At 39.5% G+C, this 16,624-nt stretch overlaps 1 protein-coding gene across 10 annotated transcripts in view; it reads left to right on the top strand.

Annotated features, from left to right (window-relative positions):
* Positions 1-8,475, top strand: part of ubr5 (ubiquitin protein ligase E3 component n-recognin 5) — a 167,358-nt gene extending 158,883 nt beyond the window's left edge. For all 10 annotated transcript variants that reach the window (XM_085993475.1, XM_085993473.1, XM_085993472.1 and 7 more), the window contains 3 exons: positions 6,219-6,363; positions 7,124-7,209; positions 7,379-8,475. In XM_085993475.1, coding sequence (XP_085849601.1) covers positions 6,219-6,363; positions 7,124-7,209; positions 7,379-7,591 — 444 coding nt within the window. In that variant the 3' untranslated portion in view covers positions 7,592-8,475. The remainder of the gene's footprint in view (positions 1-6,218; positions 6,364-7,123; positions 7,210-7,378) is intronic.
* The last annotated feature ends 8,149 nt before the right edge of the window (positions 8,476-16,624 follow it).

Below are 16,624 nucleotides of genomic sequence, written 5' to 3'. Positions count from 1 at the left end.
ACTCCAGCCAGTGGAGTGTTTTCCCCCCGATTCCCATTGACCAGTTTTACTAGGGCTCATTGATACCAGACTCGGTCAAATACTGCCTTGATGTCAAGGGCAGTCACTCTTGCCTCACCTCTGGAATTCAGCTCCTTTTGTCCATGTTTGGACCAAGGCTGTAATGAGGTCGGGAGCCTAGTGGTCTTGGCGGAACCCAAACTGGCATCGGTGAGCAGGTTATTGGTGAGTAAGTGCCACATGATAGCACTGTCGATGACACCTTCCATCACTTTGCTGATTGAGAGTAGACTGATGGAGCGGTAATTGGCCGGATTGGATTTGTCCTGCTTTTTGTGGACAGGACATACCTGGGCAGTTTTCCACATTGTCGGCTAGATGCCAGTGTTGTAGCTGTACTGGAACAGCTTGGCTAGAGGCATGGGTAGTTCTGGAGCTCAAGTCTTCACGATAGCCGGGATGTTGTCAGGGCATATCTACACAGTGATGCTTCTCCTTGTCATCCTTGGTAGCAGGTGAGGTTTTTTTGCTGGGAAGTTGGAGAATTTGATACTTTGCCCAAACTAGTTTCAGGAGATTTTGGTTGCTGGCAATTCTTCATTTGTTCCTTGTTGACAGGAATGCTGTTTTACTCCCATCCCACTGATCATGTGGTAGTTGAGCTGTTTTGGCTGGAAAACAGATTTGTAATGGTAAACTGAAGTGTAAATCATGTTAAAAATAACAACAGAAAATGCTGGAAAAACTCAGCAGGTCAGGCAACATCCGTGGAGAGAAATTTGAGTTGACGCTTCGGGTCGAAACCCTTCTTCAAAACTGGAAAGAAAATCATGTTGTTGGGTTTAAAATAAATTGAACTGAAATGCCGCCATGGTGTTTTTAAAAATGTTTGCTGCCTTTTATCTGACTCGGGTAAATTTTAGATGCCCCCAGCCTGTAAAGAACAGTGCAGATAGTGGGGCTGTCAGAGCACGTTCCCAACGCATTCCTGCCCCCACCATCTTTACTTATCATAATTCAGGCACAGGATAGCATTTTAACTTCTGCACGGGGCCAAACCTAACAGCAAAACCACAGCAGGAGTCCGCGGAGTGGCTAGAAATTTATTTAAAAATCACACTTCTGTGGAATCCTTGTATGCGAAGAGAAGCAGGTGTGCTGCCTGCAGGCCTGGCAACGAGTCCTTGAACCTCCCCTGCCCTGGCCTTGTGCCTCCCTCCCAGTGCCAGCATAAGGGGGGGGGTTCCTTCCTGCCCTATGCCTCCAGTTAGAATCGACCCCTATGGCTTTAAAATAGGGACTGAATTACATCTATGCACTGGTCCAATTATTCCATACCCCTTCACTTGCTTCACCTGAAGGCTGCACATAGTCTTGACTCCTCTGTGCAACGCCACAGGTGATCAACTAATTTTTGTCTCTCTTCTGTTCAGAGTCTGATCGGTGAGTCGACCTATCACATTCTAGAAGAAATTTCTCTCCACTACAAAAGCAAAAACTGATTCACATAATTAATTTAGTTGCTTTTTGAGACATTGCTGTATGTAAAATGGCTACTGCTTTTGACCACCTAATTAACTACACCAGAGTAATTTATTGAGTATGAAGCTCTTGAGGATGTTTCTGACGCATGAAAAGGCACTGTTTAACAAAAGTTTTTTCCCCACTTTTATGGTTCCCATTAACTGCTCAAAATGGAATTTAACATGTAATAAACATTGTGAGCCACCCCCAAAAAATGAACAAACTTGCACATCGTCCAGTCAACCCAATAACTTCCCTACCACCTTTCCTTATAAAACTTAACACATCCATGACTGTGCTCTTGTCCATACATACAAGCTCCCTCACTCGTATATAACCCCAGACTTGCCCACGTCCTGTCCTGTACTTGGCGCCCTGACTTGAGCAACCTGTGAGCACAGAGACTTTTGTGTGTTCTCTTTCTGGTTGCCTTTTACACATGTGCAAGTAAATAATTTTCAGGGCTCTTTTTTTTTACCCTTTTTTGTTTTCCATTTGTACCATGTGCAAGTAGAGAACTCCAGAGGAGCAGAGCAACACCATTGCACAACAGACAAGTCCCTTGACTCTTCTGACATCATACCACAGTTTGGTAGTGCAGGGTCATGGCAGTTTTTTTTTTAAACAAAGGAAAATTAAATTGTGCTCCCACATCTATCTCTCAGACCCCCAGTTCTTGGGTCCCAGTGTTGTGCTCTTCTGGTATCAGTGGCAAGACGCCATGTTCTCCTGGACTCTTTCTCCTCTCCCCACCACCCCACACCGCTCTCATAAAATCTCAAAAGATCCCGCATTTAGTAGAACAACAAGTTGCACTTGCGTAACACCTTTCGCATCCTCCGGACGTCCCAAAGGGATTCACATCGACTGAAATACTTTTGAAATGTAGTCACAATTGTTATGTCCACAAACCTGACAGCTAATTTGTACACAGCAACATCCCACAAACAGCAAATGATATAAATGCCCACTTAATTTCTGATGGTGGTGTTGATTGAGGGCTAAATGTTGGCCAGGAAAACTCAGTGATTAATACCATGGGGTGTTTTAGGCCCACCTGAACAGACAGACAAGACCTCAATTTAATGCCTCGTGCAAGAAAATGCAATGCTTTTTTTTTAGTACACTGCCAAAAGTTATTCAAAGTTATGTACTCAAGTCCTAGAGTGAGGCTTGAACTCAAACATTAGACTTGGAGGTGAATATGCTACCACTTGGTCTAACTGACACTTAACAATATCTGGTGGGTCTTCAAAAAACAACTCCTCACAAAAGACAGTACCACTGGTTTAAAATGTAGTTTTCTTTGACTTTACACTCTTTTGTTTGCGTTTCCTCCTGTCCTCTCCTGAAAGTATTAGCTCTTTTTATTTTGATACGGTTCCATGTACACTGGGCACCCTTCAGTACCATAGTTCGCCTTGACTAAGTGTCAGCAGGCTACACAACTTTGTGATTATCACAGCAGCGACTAATCTCGTCATCTCATTCTATATCCACATGTGTACGTAAGGGTCTGGGTAGTGATCAGGGAATGGAACCTGGGCTAACTGCACCTAGTGATGCCTCAGCAGAGATTGGCTGAGTGTAGATTGAGGTTTGAATTTAGAATCCTCCTAAGTTCATGTGGCTGAATTTACTGATTTAAGCTCACTGAGCCTAAAGCAGCAGTTTGTTTCCACATCTGTATTTTAAGGGAAAGTGTACAAATTGAGAAAGAATAGGGAAAATAACTTTAGCAGGGATATAAAGAATGGGGTGGGGGTTGGAGAGATGAGGATTATTCTAGAGTTGAATTATGGGATTCTAAAGCCAGGACATTAATAGAAACAAATAGAAAATGTTTTTTTAGTGTACAAGATGATGGTAAGGAGAAAGACTTCAGAAACTTTTACAAAGTTACCTACTGGCCAGAGCCTGAACTGCATTGTTACAAGTAATTTTTTACATGTTTACATAGACAATGTCCGTGCTAATTGGCACACAAAACGTGACAAACTTCTGACCGTGGGAAGTTAGACAAGAAATGTGTGCTTGCAATATTTTTAATGTACTGGGATGCCTCTCATGGCATTGTACACTGATTCAAGACCAAGTGTTGTGTACAGTTAAAGTGGGGTCAGAGTGTGGAGGATAATTGGACCACAGCACGCAGATATGATTGTCGCCATTTTAATGTCATGCATTCTGTCCTTAACTTTATATTTCAATTATCAATTCCTATGTCTACATTTAAAATGAACCTGCTTATGTAAATTTCTCACTAATTATATATCCCCCCACCAGTAACCTAGGCTGACTCATCAAACTGAAGAAGTGCTGCATTGTCAGGTGTCATTTTTTGGATGAGATGTTAAACCAAAGCTCCATCTGCCAGTTCAGCTGGATATAAAACACATCCCATAGCACTATTTGAAGAAAGGCAATTGAGTTCTTCTCGTGTCCTGGCCAATAGTTATCCCTCAACCAACACTTTCAAAACAACCAACACTTTCAAAACAGAGTAACTGGTCATTTTCCTGATTGTTGTTTGTGGGACCTTGTGCACAAATTAACTGCAGCATTTGCCTACAAAAGTGACTACACTTCAGCACTTTTGAACATCCTGGAAATGTGGAAGGTGCTATCTAAAAACAAGTTTGTTCATTACCTATAATGTGGTATCTTGTTAAAACATTAGCAAATTTCAATGCACAGGGCATTTATGGAAATGACCCAAAGATTAATGAGGTGCTTCAGTCTCAGTTTTATATTGTATTTCTATTTAGCAAAATTGTTTCTATGATTACAGTTTAAGCTGTAACAATACTTTGGTGGTATGGCATGCATCAATAATAGCTTTTTTTCCCACAAACTGAAAGCTGCTGGTAATTTGTTTTTCAAAAAATAGTTCTGTGGTTGTAAAATGCAGCTTAGTGCTTTAATAAAAATTGGTAATGTTATCATTCATATGTACACTTGTATTCACAGCAATTGATTATATACTTGAGTTAATCTCAAGTTTATTAATTTTACTTAACCTGAGCATTACTAAAATGACACATCTGATGTTTTGCTAATATTTAAGTGGAGTTGAGCTAGTGTGGAGACAGAGGGAAGTGAGTGAGAATTTAGTGGTCACTCTCCACTGCTAGTTATTCCTATTTTCTGCTGTTTTTGTTATTTATATATGAATCACTGGATGGAAGTATGCAATAAATACAAAATGCAAGGAATACAGCAGTCTGGATCTGTTAAGAGAAAAGACGGGTTATGATTTGAGTTTGTACCTTTCATCAGAACTGAAGACTTGGAGATTTCCAGCATTCAGATTTTCCCTCTTAATTTTTAAGGCAGTCATTTTTTGTCCAAGAAACAAGATTTTGCATTTTTTTTCCCCCAAGTGTAATTAAACTACATTTTTTGTTGGAATGGAGGCCGAAATCACAACATATTTGTGTATTCGTAAATGGCAATCTTGTAGCTTGATATTTACACTTCAGATACATAGGAACAGGAGTAGGCCATTCAGCCCCTTGAGCCTGTTCTGCCATTCAATGAGATCATGGTTGATCTGTGACCTAACTCCATATACCTGCTTTTACCCCATATCCCTTAATACCTTTGGTTAACAAAAAGCTATCAATCTGATTTAAAATTAACAATTGACCTAGCATCAATTGCTGTTTGTGTGTAGAAATGTTTCCTAACTTCAATCCTGAAAGGTCAGGCTTTAATTTTTAGACTATGCCCCCAGTCCTAGAATCCCCAACCAGTGGAAATAGTTTTATATCTCTCTACCCTATCTGTTCCCCTTTAATAGCTTGAAAACTTCGATCGGATCACCCCTTAAACTTCTAAATTCTAGGGAATACAACCCTAATTTGTGTAATCTCTCCTCGCAACTTAACCCTTGAAGTTGTGTATCATTCTGGTAAACCTATGCTGCATTCCGTCCAAGGCCTTTATATCCTTCCTAAAGTGTGGTGCCCAGAACTGCTCACAGTACTCCAGGTTTGGTCCAATCAGGGTTTAGTAAGCAGCAGCATAACTTCTGCACCCTTGTATTGTCCTCTAGATATAAAAGCCAGCATCCCATTAGCCTTTTTGATTATTTTCTGTACCTGTTCATGACATTTTAATCATCTATGTACCTGGACCTCCACTGTTTTTAGCTTTTCACCATTTAGCAAGTACCCTGTTCTATCCCTTTTAGGATGACTTCACATTTGCCTACATTGAAATCCATTTGCTGCAGTTTTGCCCATTCACTTAATCTATCAATATCCCTTTGTAATTTTATGTTTTCATCCACACTGCCTACAATGCCATACAAATGGCATAAGTGATCTGTGAATGGGATAATTCCTTTGTGAGATCCCCCTGACCTAGCTGTGACCTCTCTAAGCATTTTTGAGCAGAACTTAAGTTCACAGACTGCGTCCTCAACACAGTAGCCTGTCCTAACAAACCAATCAATCATACGTTGGTTAATTTCATCTAGTTCAATGCAAATTCTTCTGTTTTTAGCCATCAATGTAGGTCATTTTTTTAAGCTGCTGATCTCCTGTACAGTGGACCTCTAAGGGCCTCCTTAAAATCATCACTGTTTCTGTAAACTCATTTTTTAAATGTTGCAATTTGTACACTGATCGCAGTTGCTTTTTATTTAATAAATATTGCTATTAGTGATAATAGTATTTGCCAATTTACAGGCTATGCGGAAAGGACTGCTGGATGTACTTCCTAAAAATTCACTAGAAGATCTAACAGCAGAAGATTTTAGGCTCTTGGTCAATGGATGTGGAGAAGTGAATGTTCAGATGCTAATTAGCTATACATCTTTCAATGATGAGTCTGGTATGGAACAACTATCTACTTTGGGCTAAGTAGGGGAAGTTGAGATGAATTAATAAGTTTTAATTATTGGATACAAGTCTTGTGTATGGAACAATGAATATAAAACAAGGATATTTAGAATTATGTATTGCATCAACCTGTGTGAAGCAAACTGCTCAAGCTTCTTTAGAATTTCAGATGAATTTTATAAAGTCATTTTAGGTAGTGGGAAGGTGGTAGTGCTTAATGAATTTGAACATAATTTGCCTGCTCATTGTGAATGAGATGGTGTGAAGTTTAAATTTGTATTTTCTGTTCCTCCATCCTTGGGCAGTATCCTGGCCTAACTAGTCACACACAACTGCTGCTTGGTGTCTGCTGGTCCAGCTTACTGGCCTGCCGTCAGAGTGGCTGGGGTGATTTTTTTTCTTCCTCCTGATGGGAAAACATCTGGCCTTTTGGGGGGGGTTTCTTCCCCCCCCCCCCCCCCCCCCCCCGCAACCTTGAAATTGCCTGTGTAATTACCTCTCCATGGGATACTTCTGTTTTCATCAACACTGCCATCCCTTCACTTGTGCTGTAAATCTTGTTTGACTCCCCCAGTAGTTGAGGACATTTTCCCCAGAGGAGTCAGAAGGTTGCATTCTTTCTCGCTTGTAATTTCTTAAGTTGAGTCTTTTCAGTAGAGACGTCACTAAGCATTTCAGACATGGGATTAATATTTCCAGGCTAGTCCCAGACACAAGAATGTAACATTTTAAAACTTACTTTTTTGCAATAGGGGAAAATGCTGAGAAGTTATTACAATTCAAGCGGTGGTTCTGGTCCATTGTGGAGAAGATGAGCATGACAGAAAGACAGGATCTGGTATGACTCTGAAGTGAATTTTTATTGGGCTTGGAAATTATAGTGTTGTAGATTTTAACCAGAAAAAGTGCATTTAATCTTGGTAAAACAGGTAACAATAGCACTGAGGGGTGAATTGTATTGAAATTAATTTGCTGATGGATGTGATTTTTTTTTCCTGGACTTTTAGGTTTACTTCTGGACATCAAGCCCATCATTACCTGCCAGTGAGGAAGGTTTCCAACCAATGCCATCAATCACCATTAGACCACCCGATGATCAACACCTTCCAACTGCAAACACCTGCATCTCACGTCTATACGTCCCACTTTATTCCTCCAAACAGATTCTCAAACAAAAACTGTTACTAGCCATTAAGACCAAGAACTTTGGTTTTGTGTAGAGTATAATAAAATGTGTGTATTGTGTGTAATAATATAACTAGGTCCAGGTTTTGTAGATTAATTTTTTCATTTGTCTATAAAATTTATGGAAGTTAATGCTGTCACACACCTGGAGGTTCTGTGGTGGTAAACATTCCTGTATTTGGCTTGTAGCTGAAAGTCCAAACCACAGGCTGTAGTGGCTTTGACTGTAACCTCCTAGGCTTTTGGCTAGTCAGTAACCTGTTAGCCTAACCCCAGCCAAAGATGACAGCAGATCATGTATTGTTACACTGTGATTATGGTCATTTGGCCTAGGAGAACTGAAAATGTTTCTGAAATTTCACTGCTGCCTTTGTCGAAAGTTTCATCAAAGGTTCTTGTATAGAGGGAAGTAGGGAAATTCCAAATAAAACAAGAGAATGCTTTACATTTTGTGTGTGACTATTAAACCTGATGGGAAAAGCCCTTTTGTTTGCCTCATCCATTCATCATTGGATAAATTTTAAATTAAGTGTTATGATTTCTTCATTTTAATAGGGCCCGAGAGGTGAAATATATTCTCTTCGTCCTTCTGCCAAGCCATGGTTAAACTGATTTAAAACTGGTATACAATCTCCTCATTTAATTTATACGGATATTTAGTTTGGTATTGACGGTACATTTCAGTCACAAAATGTAAAACTGAGCCTTGCTATTGTGCAGGTTGTACAGTATGCTTCTGTTTATCCAAACTACTAGAAAATCATTGGTTTGGGTAATCACGTTAAGTTTAACAAATATGGTTTATTAAATTGAGGTTCCAAATATCAAATAGTGTACTGTACCAAAGAGTTGGCAAACCAGTGCACATGTAGAAAAGTGCATTTTTGTATTAAAATAAAGGAAATTTGCGTTCACTGTACTTGCTGCAGTTCACACACTCCTGTTGCTTCCTTCATAAGCATATTTAGAATAGCAACTTATTCAGCTACTTTCGTGACAGCTAACAGCTTATTAGTGTTGCAATATTTAATGCACTTTCCAATGTGTGCAAAAGAGACAAAATTGGAGTGATCAAACCTTTTCTGTAATGTACATAATATGAACACAAACTACTTGTATCTGCGTAGTCTAAATAATACAGCTCTTGTATAATAGAAAAAAATGTGGTACCATATTGATCCTACTTTGTAGAGCATCACACCATGTAGATCTTGAGCTTGTCTATTGACAATAGCTTTTTTTCACCTCCAACCGTACGCCTGTAGAATGGTTCCTTGGTCCATTGAAAGTTAATCTAACTGCAACCAGTGGTGCATTTGTGCAACTTTTACAGTGTTTGAGTTGCCAATGGTCTAAAGGTGGTCACTTGGAAAGCATCAACTGTTAACTCTGGTAACTCTAAGAAGAACCAATGAACACCCGATAATGCTGATGGGCCAAACCAGCTTGTACATTGGGCCTCAACATTGCCATAGTTTCACAATCTAAATTCATCCACAAAGCAGTGTCTGCATTCTGTCTATCCGAAGAAATAGTCTCCTCTATTTCCACCTCTAACTCTCTGGAATTGGAGTGGGTTTTTTTTCATTTAAGTGAACTTTTATGTAAACCATAATGAATAGTTTTATAAATTTTCAACACTAGGCTTTCAGAATGGTTAGTGGAGTGTGCGCTTAGTTTTTTGGAGGGGTCTTGGAGCGGTGGCGGCTATCCCGGTCTTTACATCTTCATCAGAACATAAGAAATAGGAGCAGGAGTAGGCCATTTGGCCCCTCGAGCCTGCTTCGCCATTCAACGAGATCATGGCTGATCTGATCTTGGGCTCAGCTCCATTTCCCTGCCCACTCCCCATAACCCTCCACACTCTTATTCAAAAATCTATCTCCACCTTAAATATATTCAATGACCCAGCCTCCACAGCTCTCTGGGGCAGAGAATTCCACAGATTTACAATCCTCAGAAGAAGTTCCTCCTTACCTCAGTTTTAAATGGGTGACCCTTATTCTGAAACTATGCCCCCTAGTTCTAGATTCCCCCATGACATTAACAACATTAACAATGTTGAATGCAGACATTAGCACTGTTGAAAAGACTCGGCGAGAAGATGAAGTAAATTGGGAAATGGTGCTTGGGTGATGCAAACATAAGTCTTAAAAGTGTAAAAGGAGGGGAAGACTTGGGGAGGTAAGGAGTTTCATAGTTTTGAGTTTTAATTTTAACACTTTCAGGAGCAGCAACCATAGTATCAATGGAGCAAAGACTGAGAGATTGCATCAAAGTAGTCGCGGTGACTGGGGAATTGCTTGTTGGATTCCCTTGTCTTGTATCTTATCCAGGCGTGCAAGAGATGTGCTACAGCTTTCCCTAATTTGGGGACAATATTAGACTTGGGCATTCTATGTTAAGTGTCAATTAAAGAATATTGTGTTCCATAACCCAGTATTTGTCTTCTATAAGGCATCCCATGTGGAATAATTCTTGTTCAACGATGCACTTTGTTTCGTCTGTCTCCTTTTTTAAAAGGCCTCTATAACATCCTTTACAGCAAGCATTAAAAATAACCCAAAGGTCTAACCTCACCTTTGGTTCTGCATTTCAACTTGCCTTGGTTTTTAAGTCAAAAGTCAAATTTAAGTCTCAATCCAGGATTTAAACATATAAAAACAGAAAATGCTGGAGATACTCAGCCGGTCAGGCAGCATCTGTGAAAAGAGAAACAGAGTTAATGTTTCAGGTCGATGACCTTTCGTCAGAACTATATGATCTAGGCTGATATTTCATTGCCATATTGAGGAAGTACTGCATTGTCACATGTTGCCCTTTGAAATATTAAACCTGTCTGCCTGTTTGAGATTCAGATGAATGTTAAAGATCCCACAGCACTATTCAAACACACATTCTCCCATGTAAACTAGTCAAGTATCCACTTGCGCTTTATGGGATCATGTCATACTTGCCTGGAAGTCATTCTACTTCAGAGTATGTCATTGTGTATGAAGTACAATGGGATGTTTGAGAAGGGTTAGGTGCTATAAATGGGTTATGCAAGCCTTTTTCTCAATAATGAATTCATTGCCATGAACAAGATGCAAATTAAGGAAGACCTTTTTTTTGTTTTGTAGTGTTTTCAGTTTTATCTTTTGCTGCCTGAAGAATATATATGTGGGTCTATTTGAAGTTTTTGTGGCAGCTTCACAATAGAACTGTTGAGCATATATAAGATACTGAGGGGGCTCGACAAGGCAGATGCAGAGATGATGTTTCCCCTCATGGGGGTATCTAGAACAAGGGAGCATGGTTTCAGAATAAAGTGTCACCCATTTAAAACTGAGATAAGGAGGAATTTCTTCTGAGGGTTGTAAATCTGTGGAATTCTCTGCCCCAGAGAGCTGTGGAGGCTGGGTCATTGAATATATTTAAGGTGGAGATAGATTTTTGAACAATAAGGGAGTGAAGGGTTATGGGGAGTGGGCAGGGAAACTGAGTTGAGCCCAAGATCAGATCAGATCAGCCATGATCTCATTAAATGACGAAGCAGGCTCGAGGGGCCAAATGGCCTACTCCCCCTATTTCTTATGTTCTTATGAAGATGTAAAGACCGGGAAAGCCGCCACCGCCCTAATTAATAAAGATCTGTAGATTTGGCATTGGTAGTGGACTCATTCTTTCTGCTCAAGATTTTGCAATAATGCAGAATGTTGTAGGTAGACACTGTGAACAGTGATAAAAGTCCAATCTCATGAACTCTCCATCTAGTCAACTTATTCTTGAGTGGTGTTGTCCAGCAGTGGTATTGTAGCCTTTCAGGAGAAAAAAAGTTGCTGAGGTATTGTTGTAGAAGCTAGGAGAGGAAGGCAGCCACTCGGTTGCTGACAATTTTGTTGACTTTGTATGCCCAAATCAGACAAGGTTCTTTAATTTTTTTTAGAATTAAATGCTAGCTGGCCCAAAACACTCCCACACAGGTAGTCATTGTCAGATGGAGGGCCCGATATGATGCAGTTTCTGATGCCATGGTTCTTGAAATTAGTGACTCACCTATGTAAGGGAAATATAACTTGTATGTGTATAGAGTGCCGTTCACATCCACCGGATGTTGCAAAGCATTGCATAACCCATGAATTACTTTTGAAGTGTAGTCATTTGAGAGTTTTTGTACAGTGTTACACAATTTATTGACCATTTACAGTGTATTGGCTGTCCTAAGCATGAAATACTGGCATCACACCTTCAAAGTTACTTGGAATTGAAGTTTGGCCAGTGTGATTTGACTGTTTTGCATAAACCAACATCTGAACTCATTTTTTTAAACTACTCATTAACTGGCTTCCTGGATTGAAAAGTGACTTGGATATGGCATGTATACCTTTTTTCTGAAGTTAGTGAGCAGTGCATTTCCTGATGTGTTCTGGATGCCCTACTGTTCACATCATTTATAAATTTAAAAAGTTTTTTTTAAAGTGTTATGTGCTCAATGACCTTAGCTCTCCTTCACAATTCTGCAGTGATAATCTAGGAGATTCCAAGTATTTACGGGAGCTGGATTTACTCGATTGAGAAAATTCCAAGTTGAGTAGTGCAGGCTCTGTCCTTCACGGTCTCAATTTGGATGTTATGGGACCAATTTTCTTGTCACTAATGCCCCATGTGCACCAGTTTCTAGGGTGTTAAACAGGAAATGGGGGTGGCGACCCATAACGGTCTAGCACCTTCCGTGGGGTGTACATTTCCTCAACCCAATAGGCAGAGTTGGACAATTCCCATTTAACTGATACATAAGTGAAAGCCTACATCATTTTCTGGGGGTAAGTCTAGACAGATGCCTGCCCTGAAGGCTATGAAAACTCAGCGGAAACCGTTTACATGGTTATAACTGCAAACCCTTTGAAGTTTAATGAAGTTCTGTAAAGTGGAACCCAGTACTTTCTACCTGGGATGGCTATATTTCAAATTCTTTGTGCAGCAGGACTGCACTGTGTGGTTGGAGGCAATTTGCCTGAGTGACAGCAGCCACCAGACCAGTGTTATATTGATGCTTTGTGTACACCACCACCTGCCCTTGTTTAGAGAGAGTGCCAAATCTAAGGCACTTGCCCAACACACGTAAATTAGCTAAACCTGATTTTTAAATGCCAGAATCTGCGGAATTCAAAGCGGGCATAGGGGAAAAGTGCACCACCTGAATAACGAGGAAAGAGGACCTCAAGGGAAATAAAAATTGGGCGAGGTGTAAAATGGGCTACTGATGCACTATCACCTGTTTTACACTATCGCACAAAGTCAAAATCTACCCCAATCTCTTTACAAGACTTTCACAAAAATTGTGTTCGCGTACACTAGAGTTTAAGCATAATGCTGAACTTTGGCTACTTCTGGATCTTTGGGTTGATAGCAGTATTTTTGAACTGGATGCAAGGCTCTTGATTATAACATTCCAGCTAAGCATTTTCAGACAAGAAGTCCTTGACGCTTTCTCCCTTGGTTTAAAAGGTCAAGATACACCAAGAAACATATTACCTAATCTGCTGGCCTTGAAGCATGTATTTGAAGCAGATTGTTGTGATAAACTCTGCAACTCAATGTGCTGTTGGATGCTTTGTGTGTGTCTACCTTCAGTTTGTGTGGTCTCAAAAGAATGCAATGAACAATATGGTTATCTTGTTCAGGTAAGATTATCAATCAGACAATACAAGATGCATAAAGGGCTCAGACATCTTTAATACTTGATTGTGACAAGAATCTACTGGGCACTTAACCTGAGTGATAACCTGAGCAGTAGTGGACACCTCCAATACTTGTAACAGTCTTGGTTATTGACACCCAAAGTTAGCTCAGTCACTTTCTAGAATAAACAGCTTTCAAAGTCTACAGTGTCTATTCCAAAAATAGGAAAAGATTTTTAAAAAGTTTCCTGCTCAAAAATATAGAATCCCAGCCAACTAAATAATGTAACTGGAAAAATTTAATGGAGAGAGACAATCATTCCTGGTAATTATGAAAACAAGTTGTTACACATTTTGGGTGTGCCTTAGATATTCTTTTGAGAGCAGTGATACTGGTCAGTCCTGTAGGTGGCCTGCATGTCTTGTGTTCAGGAGTGTACCTGTATGCTCAATATAATTATACAATAATGTAACACAGGTGTAATAATAGGACCCTCTTGTGATCTGAACTAGATATCATGTCTTCTGTACACTCGCTTCGCCAATCTTTCTAAAGGCAGTTTGGAACATATGGTGAGACAAAGCCAGATATGAATCATTAAGTTGCATTATTTCACAGCAAATGAATGTACAGCATAACAGTCAAAGCAGGTTTTACTTAGTTCAATTCTCACTTGTGTCCTTGGAAAATAGAAAAAAAATAATGAACCACATGCCCTAACTTTTGTGTGGGCTAGCTGACTTATTTTTGACATTTTCTTTCAGAATACATTGCAACAATTGACCTGCATTTTAGCTTCCAGGAGAGCCTTAACTTGCACCTCTCAGTCTCTTGGTAGAACCTGCCTGCACCATGTACCTTTATTCCTTTTCCCTGTGTTCTCACCCTGGAGAGGGTTGCAACATTGACTTCCTCCCTATTTGTGATTCATCAGTAGGCTTACCAATAAAAACCAGCAATATCTCCTTAATCCCTTAGGTTGTTAGTTTAAAGAAAACAACATCTGTTGTACTCAAAATATATATGGGGTGGGGTAGGGTGCTATCCTGATTATTGGGCCTAGATAACCAGATGCAAACTGGCCCATCTGGCTTTAATACAAATCGTCAATGTCTGCAGCCAATGGGTTTTGTATATTATTTCACTTACTCAATTACATAAAATTCTACCCAAAATCCTTCACATTTTTTGAAGTCCAGAAATGTGATACAAGTCTTGGCAAAAAAAATTAGGAAAATCTAATTTTTAGAATTGAAGAGATCAACCTAATTTAGATTCAGGGATCACACCGGTGATGACCTTCATCTATTTAGCTAACATTCTTTTATGCTAAAATCAAACTGAAAAGAAATCCCCAAAATGTGAAAGTAATATACAAAATTGTAATTGTTATAAATAAAAACAGGAAATAGTCTAATGTATCACAGAGTGTCAGCTGTGGTTCAGTGGTTGGCACACTTGGCTCTGAGTCAGAAGGTTGTGGGTTCAAGTCCCACTCCAGAAACTTGAACATATAAATCTAGGCTGACAATCCAGTGCAGTGCTGAGAGAGTGCTGCACTGTCAGAGGTGCCGTCTTTTGGATGAGATGTTAAACTGAGGCCTGTCTGCACTCTCAAGTGGACGTAAAAGATCCCATGGCACTATTTAGAAGAAGAGCAGGGGAGGTATTCCTGGTGTCCTGGCCAATATTTATCCCTCAATCAATGTAACAAAAAGAGATTATCTGGTCATTATAAAATTGCAGTATGTGGAAGCTTGCTGTGCGCAAATTGGCTGCTGTGTTTCCCACATTACCACAGTGACCACGCCAAAAGTACTTCATTGGCTGTAAAGTGCTTTGGGACATCCAGTGGTCGTGAAAGGTGCTATATAAATGCAAGTTTTTTTCTTTATGGATAATTATATATAATTTCCAAAATTCTCCATGCAACTTTCAGTTTAATCAAACACAAAAACATGGGAAATTCCCAGAATTCAAAATACATATTTTAAAACTGGGATATTCTATCTGAATGTGCTGTGTTTAAAACATGGGGTAATTAGAGAAAATAAGATTCAGTTCCAAAAACAGAAATATCAAATAGCTTCGGAATCCAAAAAGAAAACTAGCGCAAAATCAAAGGTTATGTTATCGGGGTGACTGAAAGCTAGTTCATTACTAAACTTACATTTCCAGGGATCTGTAGAAAAACAAAAATCTGATTCTGGAGTAATTACAAAGAGTGATAGCTAGAAAAAAAATTATCACAAATTTAGAAGAAAAAAAATTGGAAAGTGAATTAATTCAATATATAAATTCACTTTGTTGTCGCAAACCAATTGTGGACAAAGTATGAATCAAACCATTTGCCTTCTTGATTTAATAAAATCATGGGTAGGCCAACCCACGCGCTCACGTTTCAGGTAAAGCAACGTACAAAATTGTTAAAGTCGGAAGAATCACAACTACCCAGGGAAAACTGAAACAAGCCCTTTGGATGCCATTGACTTTCCGGGGATCAAAAATGATTTTAGAAAGAGATTAATCTTACAATTGAAGGAAATTGAAAAATCTCAATATAAAAGATTCTACAGAAATAAACTAAATCACAAAATCTCTCAGGAGTTAAACATATCTGCAAAGTTCTCAGAAATTTGAATAAATCGCAGTATTTTTTTAATGGGGTAAAGATAGAAAAAAAATTGTCAGAAAAAGAAAACGCATTGACATTTTTTTGAAAGACAAATATTTAAAATTTATATTAGTAAGTCTTCCTGTAAGAGGATGTGTTGGTTTTATAAGGACAGGAACATTATACCATGTAAAATAGAATATAAGCTGGCTATGATAAATTGACCCTTAGTGTTAGGGGGATTAAATACGCGGGGATAGAGTGGGATATGTGTTGGTGTTGGTGTAGGGGTTACGGGGATCGGGTGGGATATGTGTCGGTGTAGGCTCGATGGGCCGAAATGGCCTCTATCTGCACTGTGGGGTTTCTTGTGATCTTGTGATAAGCGTGTGTCTCTGGAAGATGCAGTATGTTCTGTATTCTTGAAATGAATTATGTGTTCACCCAAAGGTTAAGTTGCAGATCAGAACCTTGGGTTTGTTTGATTGGCAGCTCAGTTAAGCAGTTCTATACATTGTGGATCCCATTTGTTCTTGTAGAGTGCTGAAACACAACATTTTAAGATTGTTTTGCATCTATAAGAAAGAGCACAAAGTAGAAGGTGTACAATTAAAAAGCAAAATACTGTGGATGCTGGAAATCTGAAATAAAAAAGATGCTGGAAATACAGCAGGTCAGATAGCATCTGTGGAGAGGAAGGTAGGGTTAACGTTTCAGGTTGATGACCTCTTGTCAAAAGGTGGAAAGCAGCCAGTGGCTCAGTTGGTCGCACTCTCGACTCTGAGTCAGA

The sequence above is a fragment of the Somniosus microcephalus genome, chromosome 7 (genome assembly GCF_052327205.1).
Source record: "Somniosus microcephalus isolate GS21.2 chromosome 7, FLI_Smic_1.0, whole genome shotgun sequence".
Classification (NCBI taxonomy): domain Eukaryota; kingdom Metazoa; phylum Chordata; class Chondrichthyes; order Squaliformes; family Somniosidae; genus Somniosus; species Somniosus microcephalus.
Note: the sequence above shows the minus strand (reverse complement) of the source record. Positions and strands in the feature narration are given on the sequence as shown.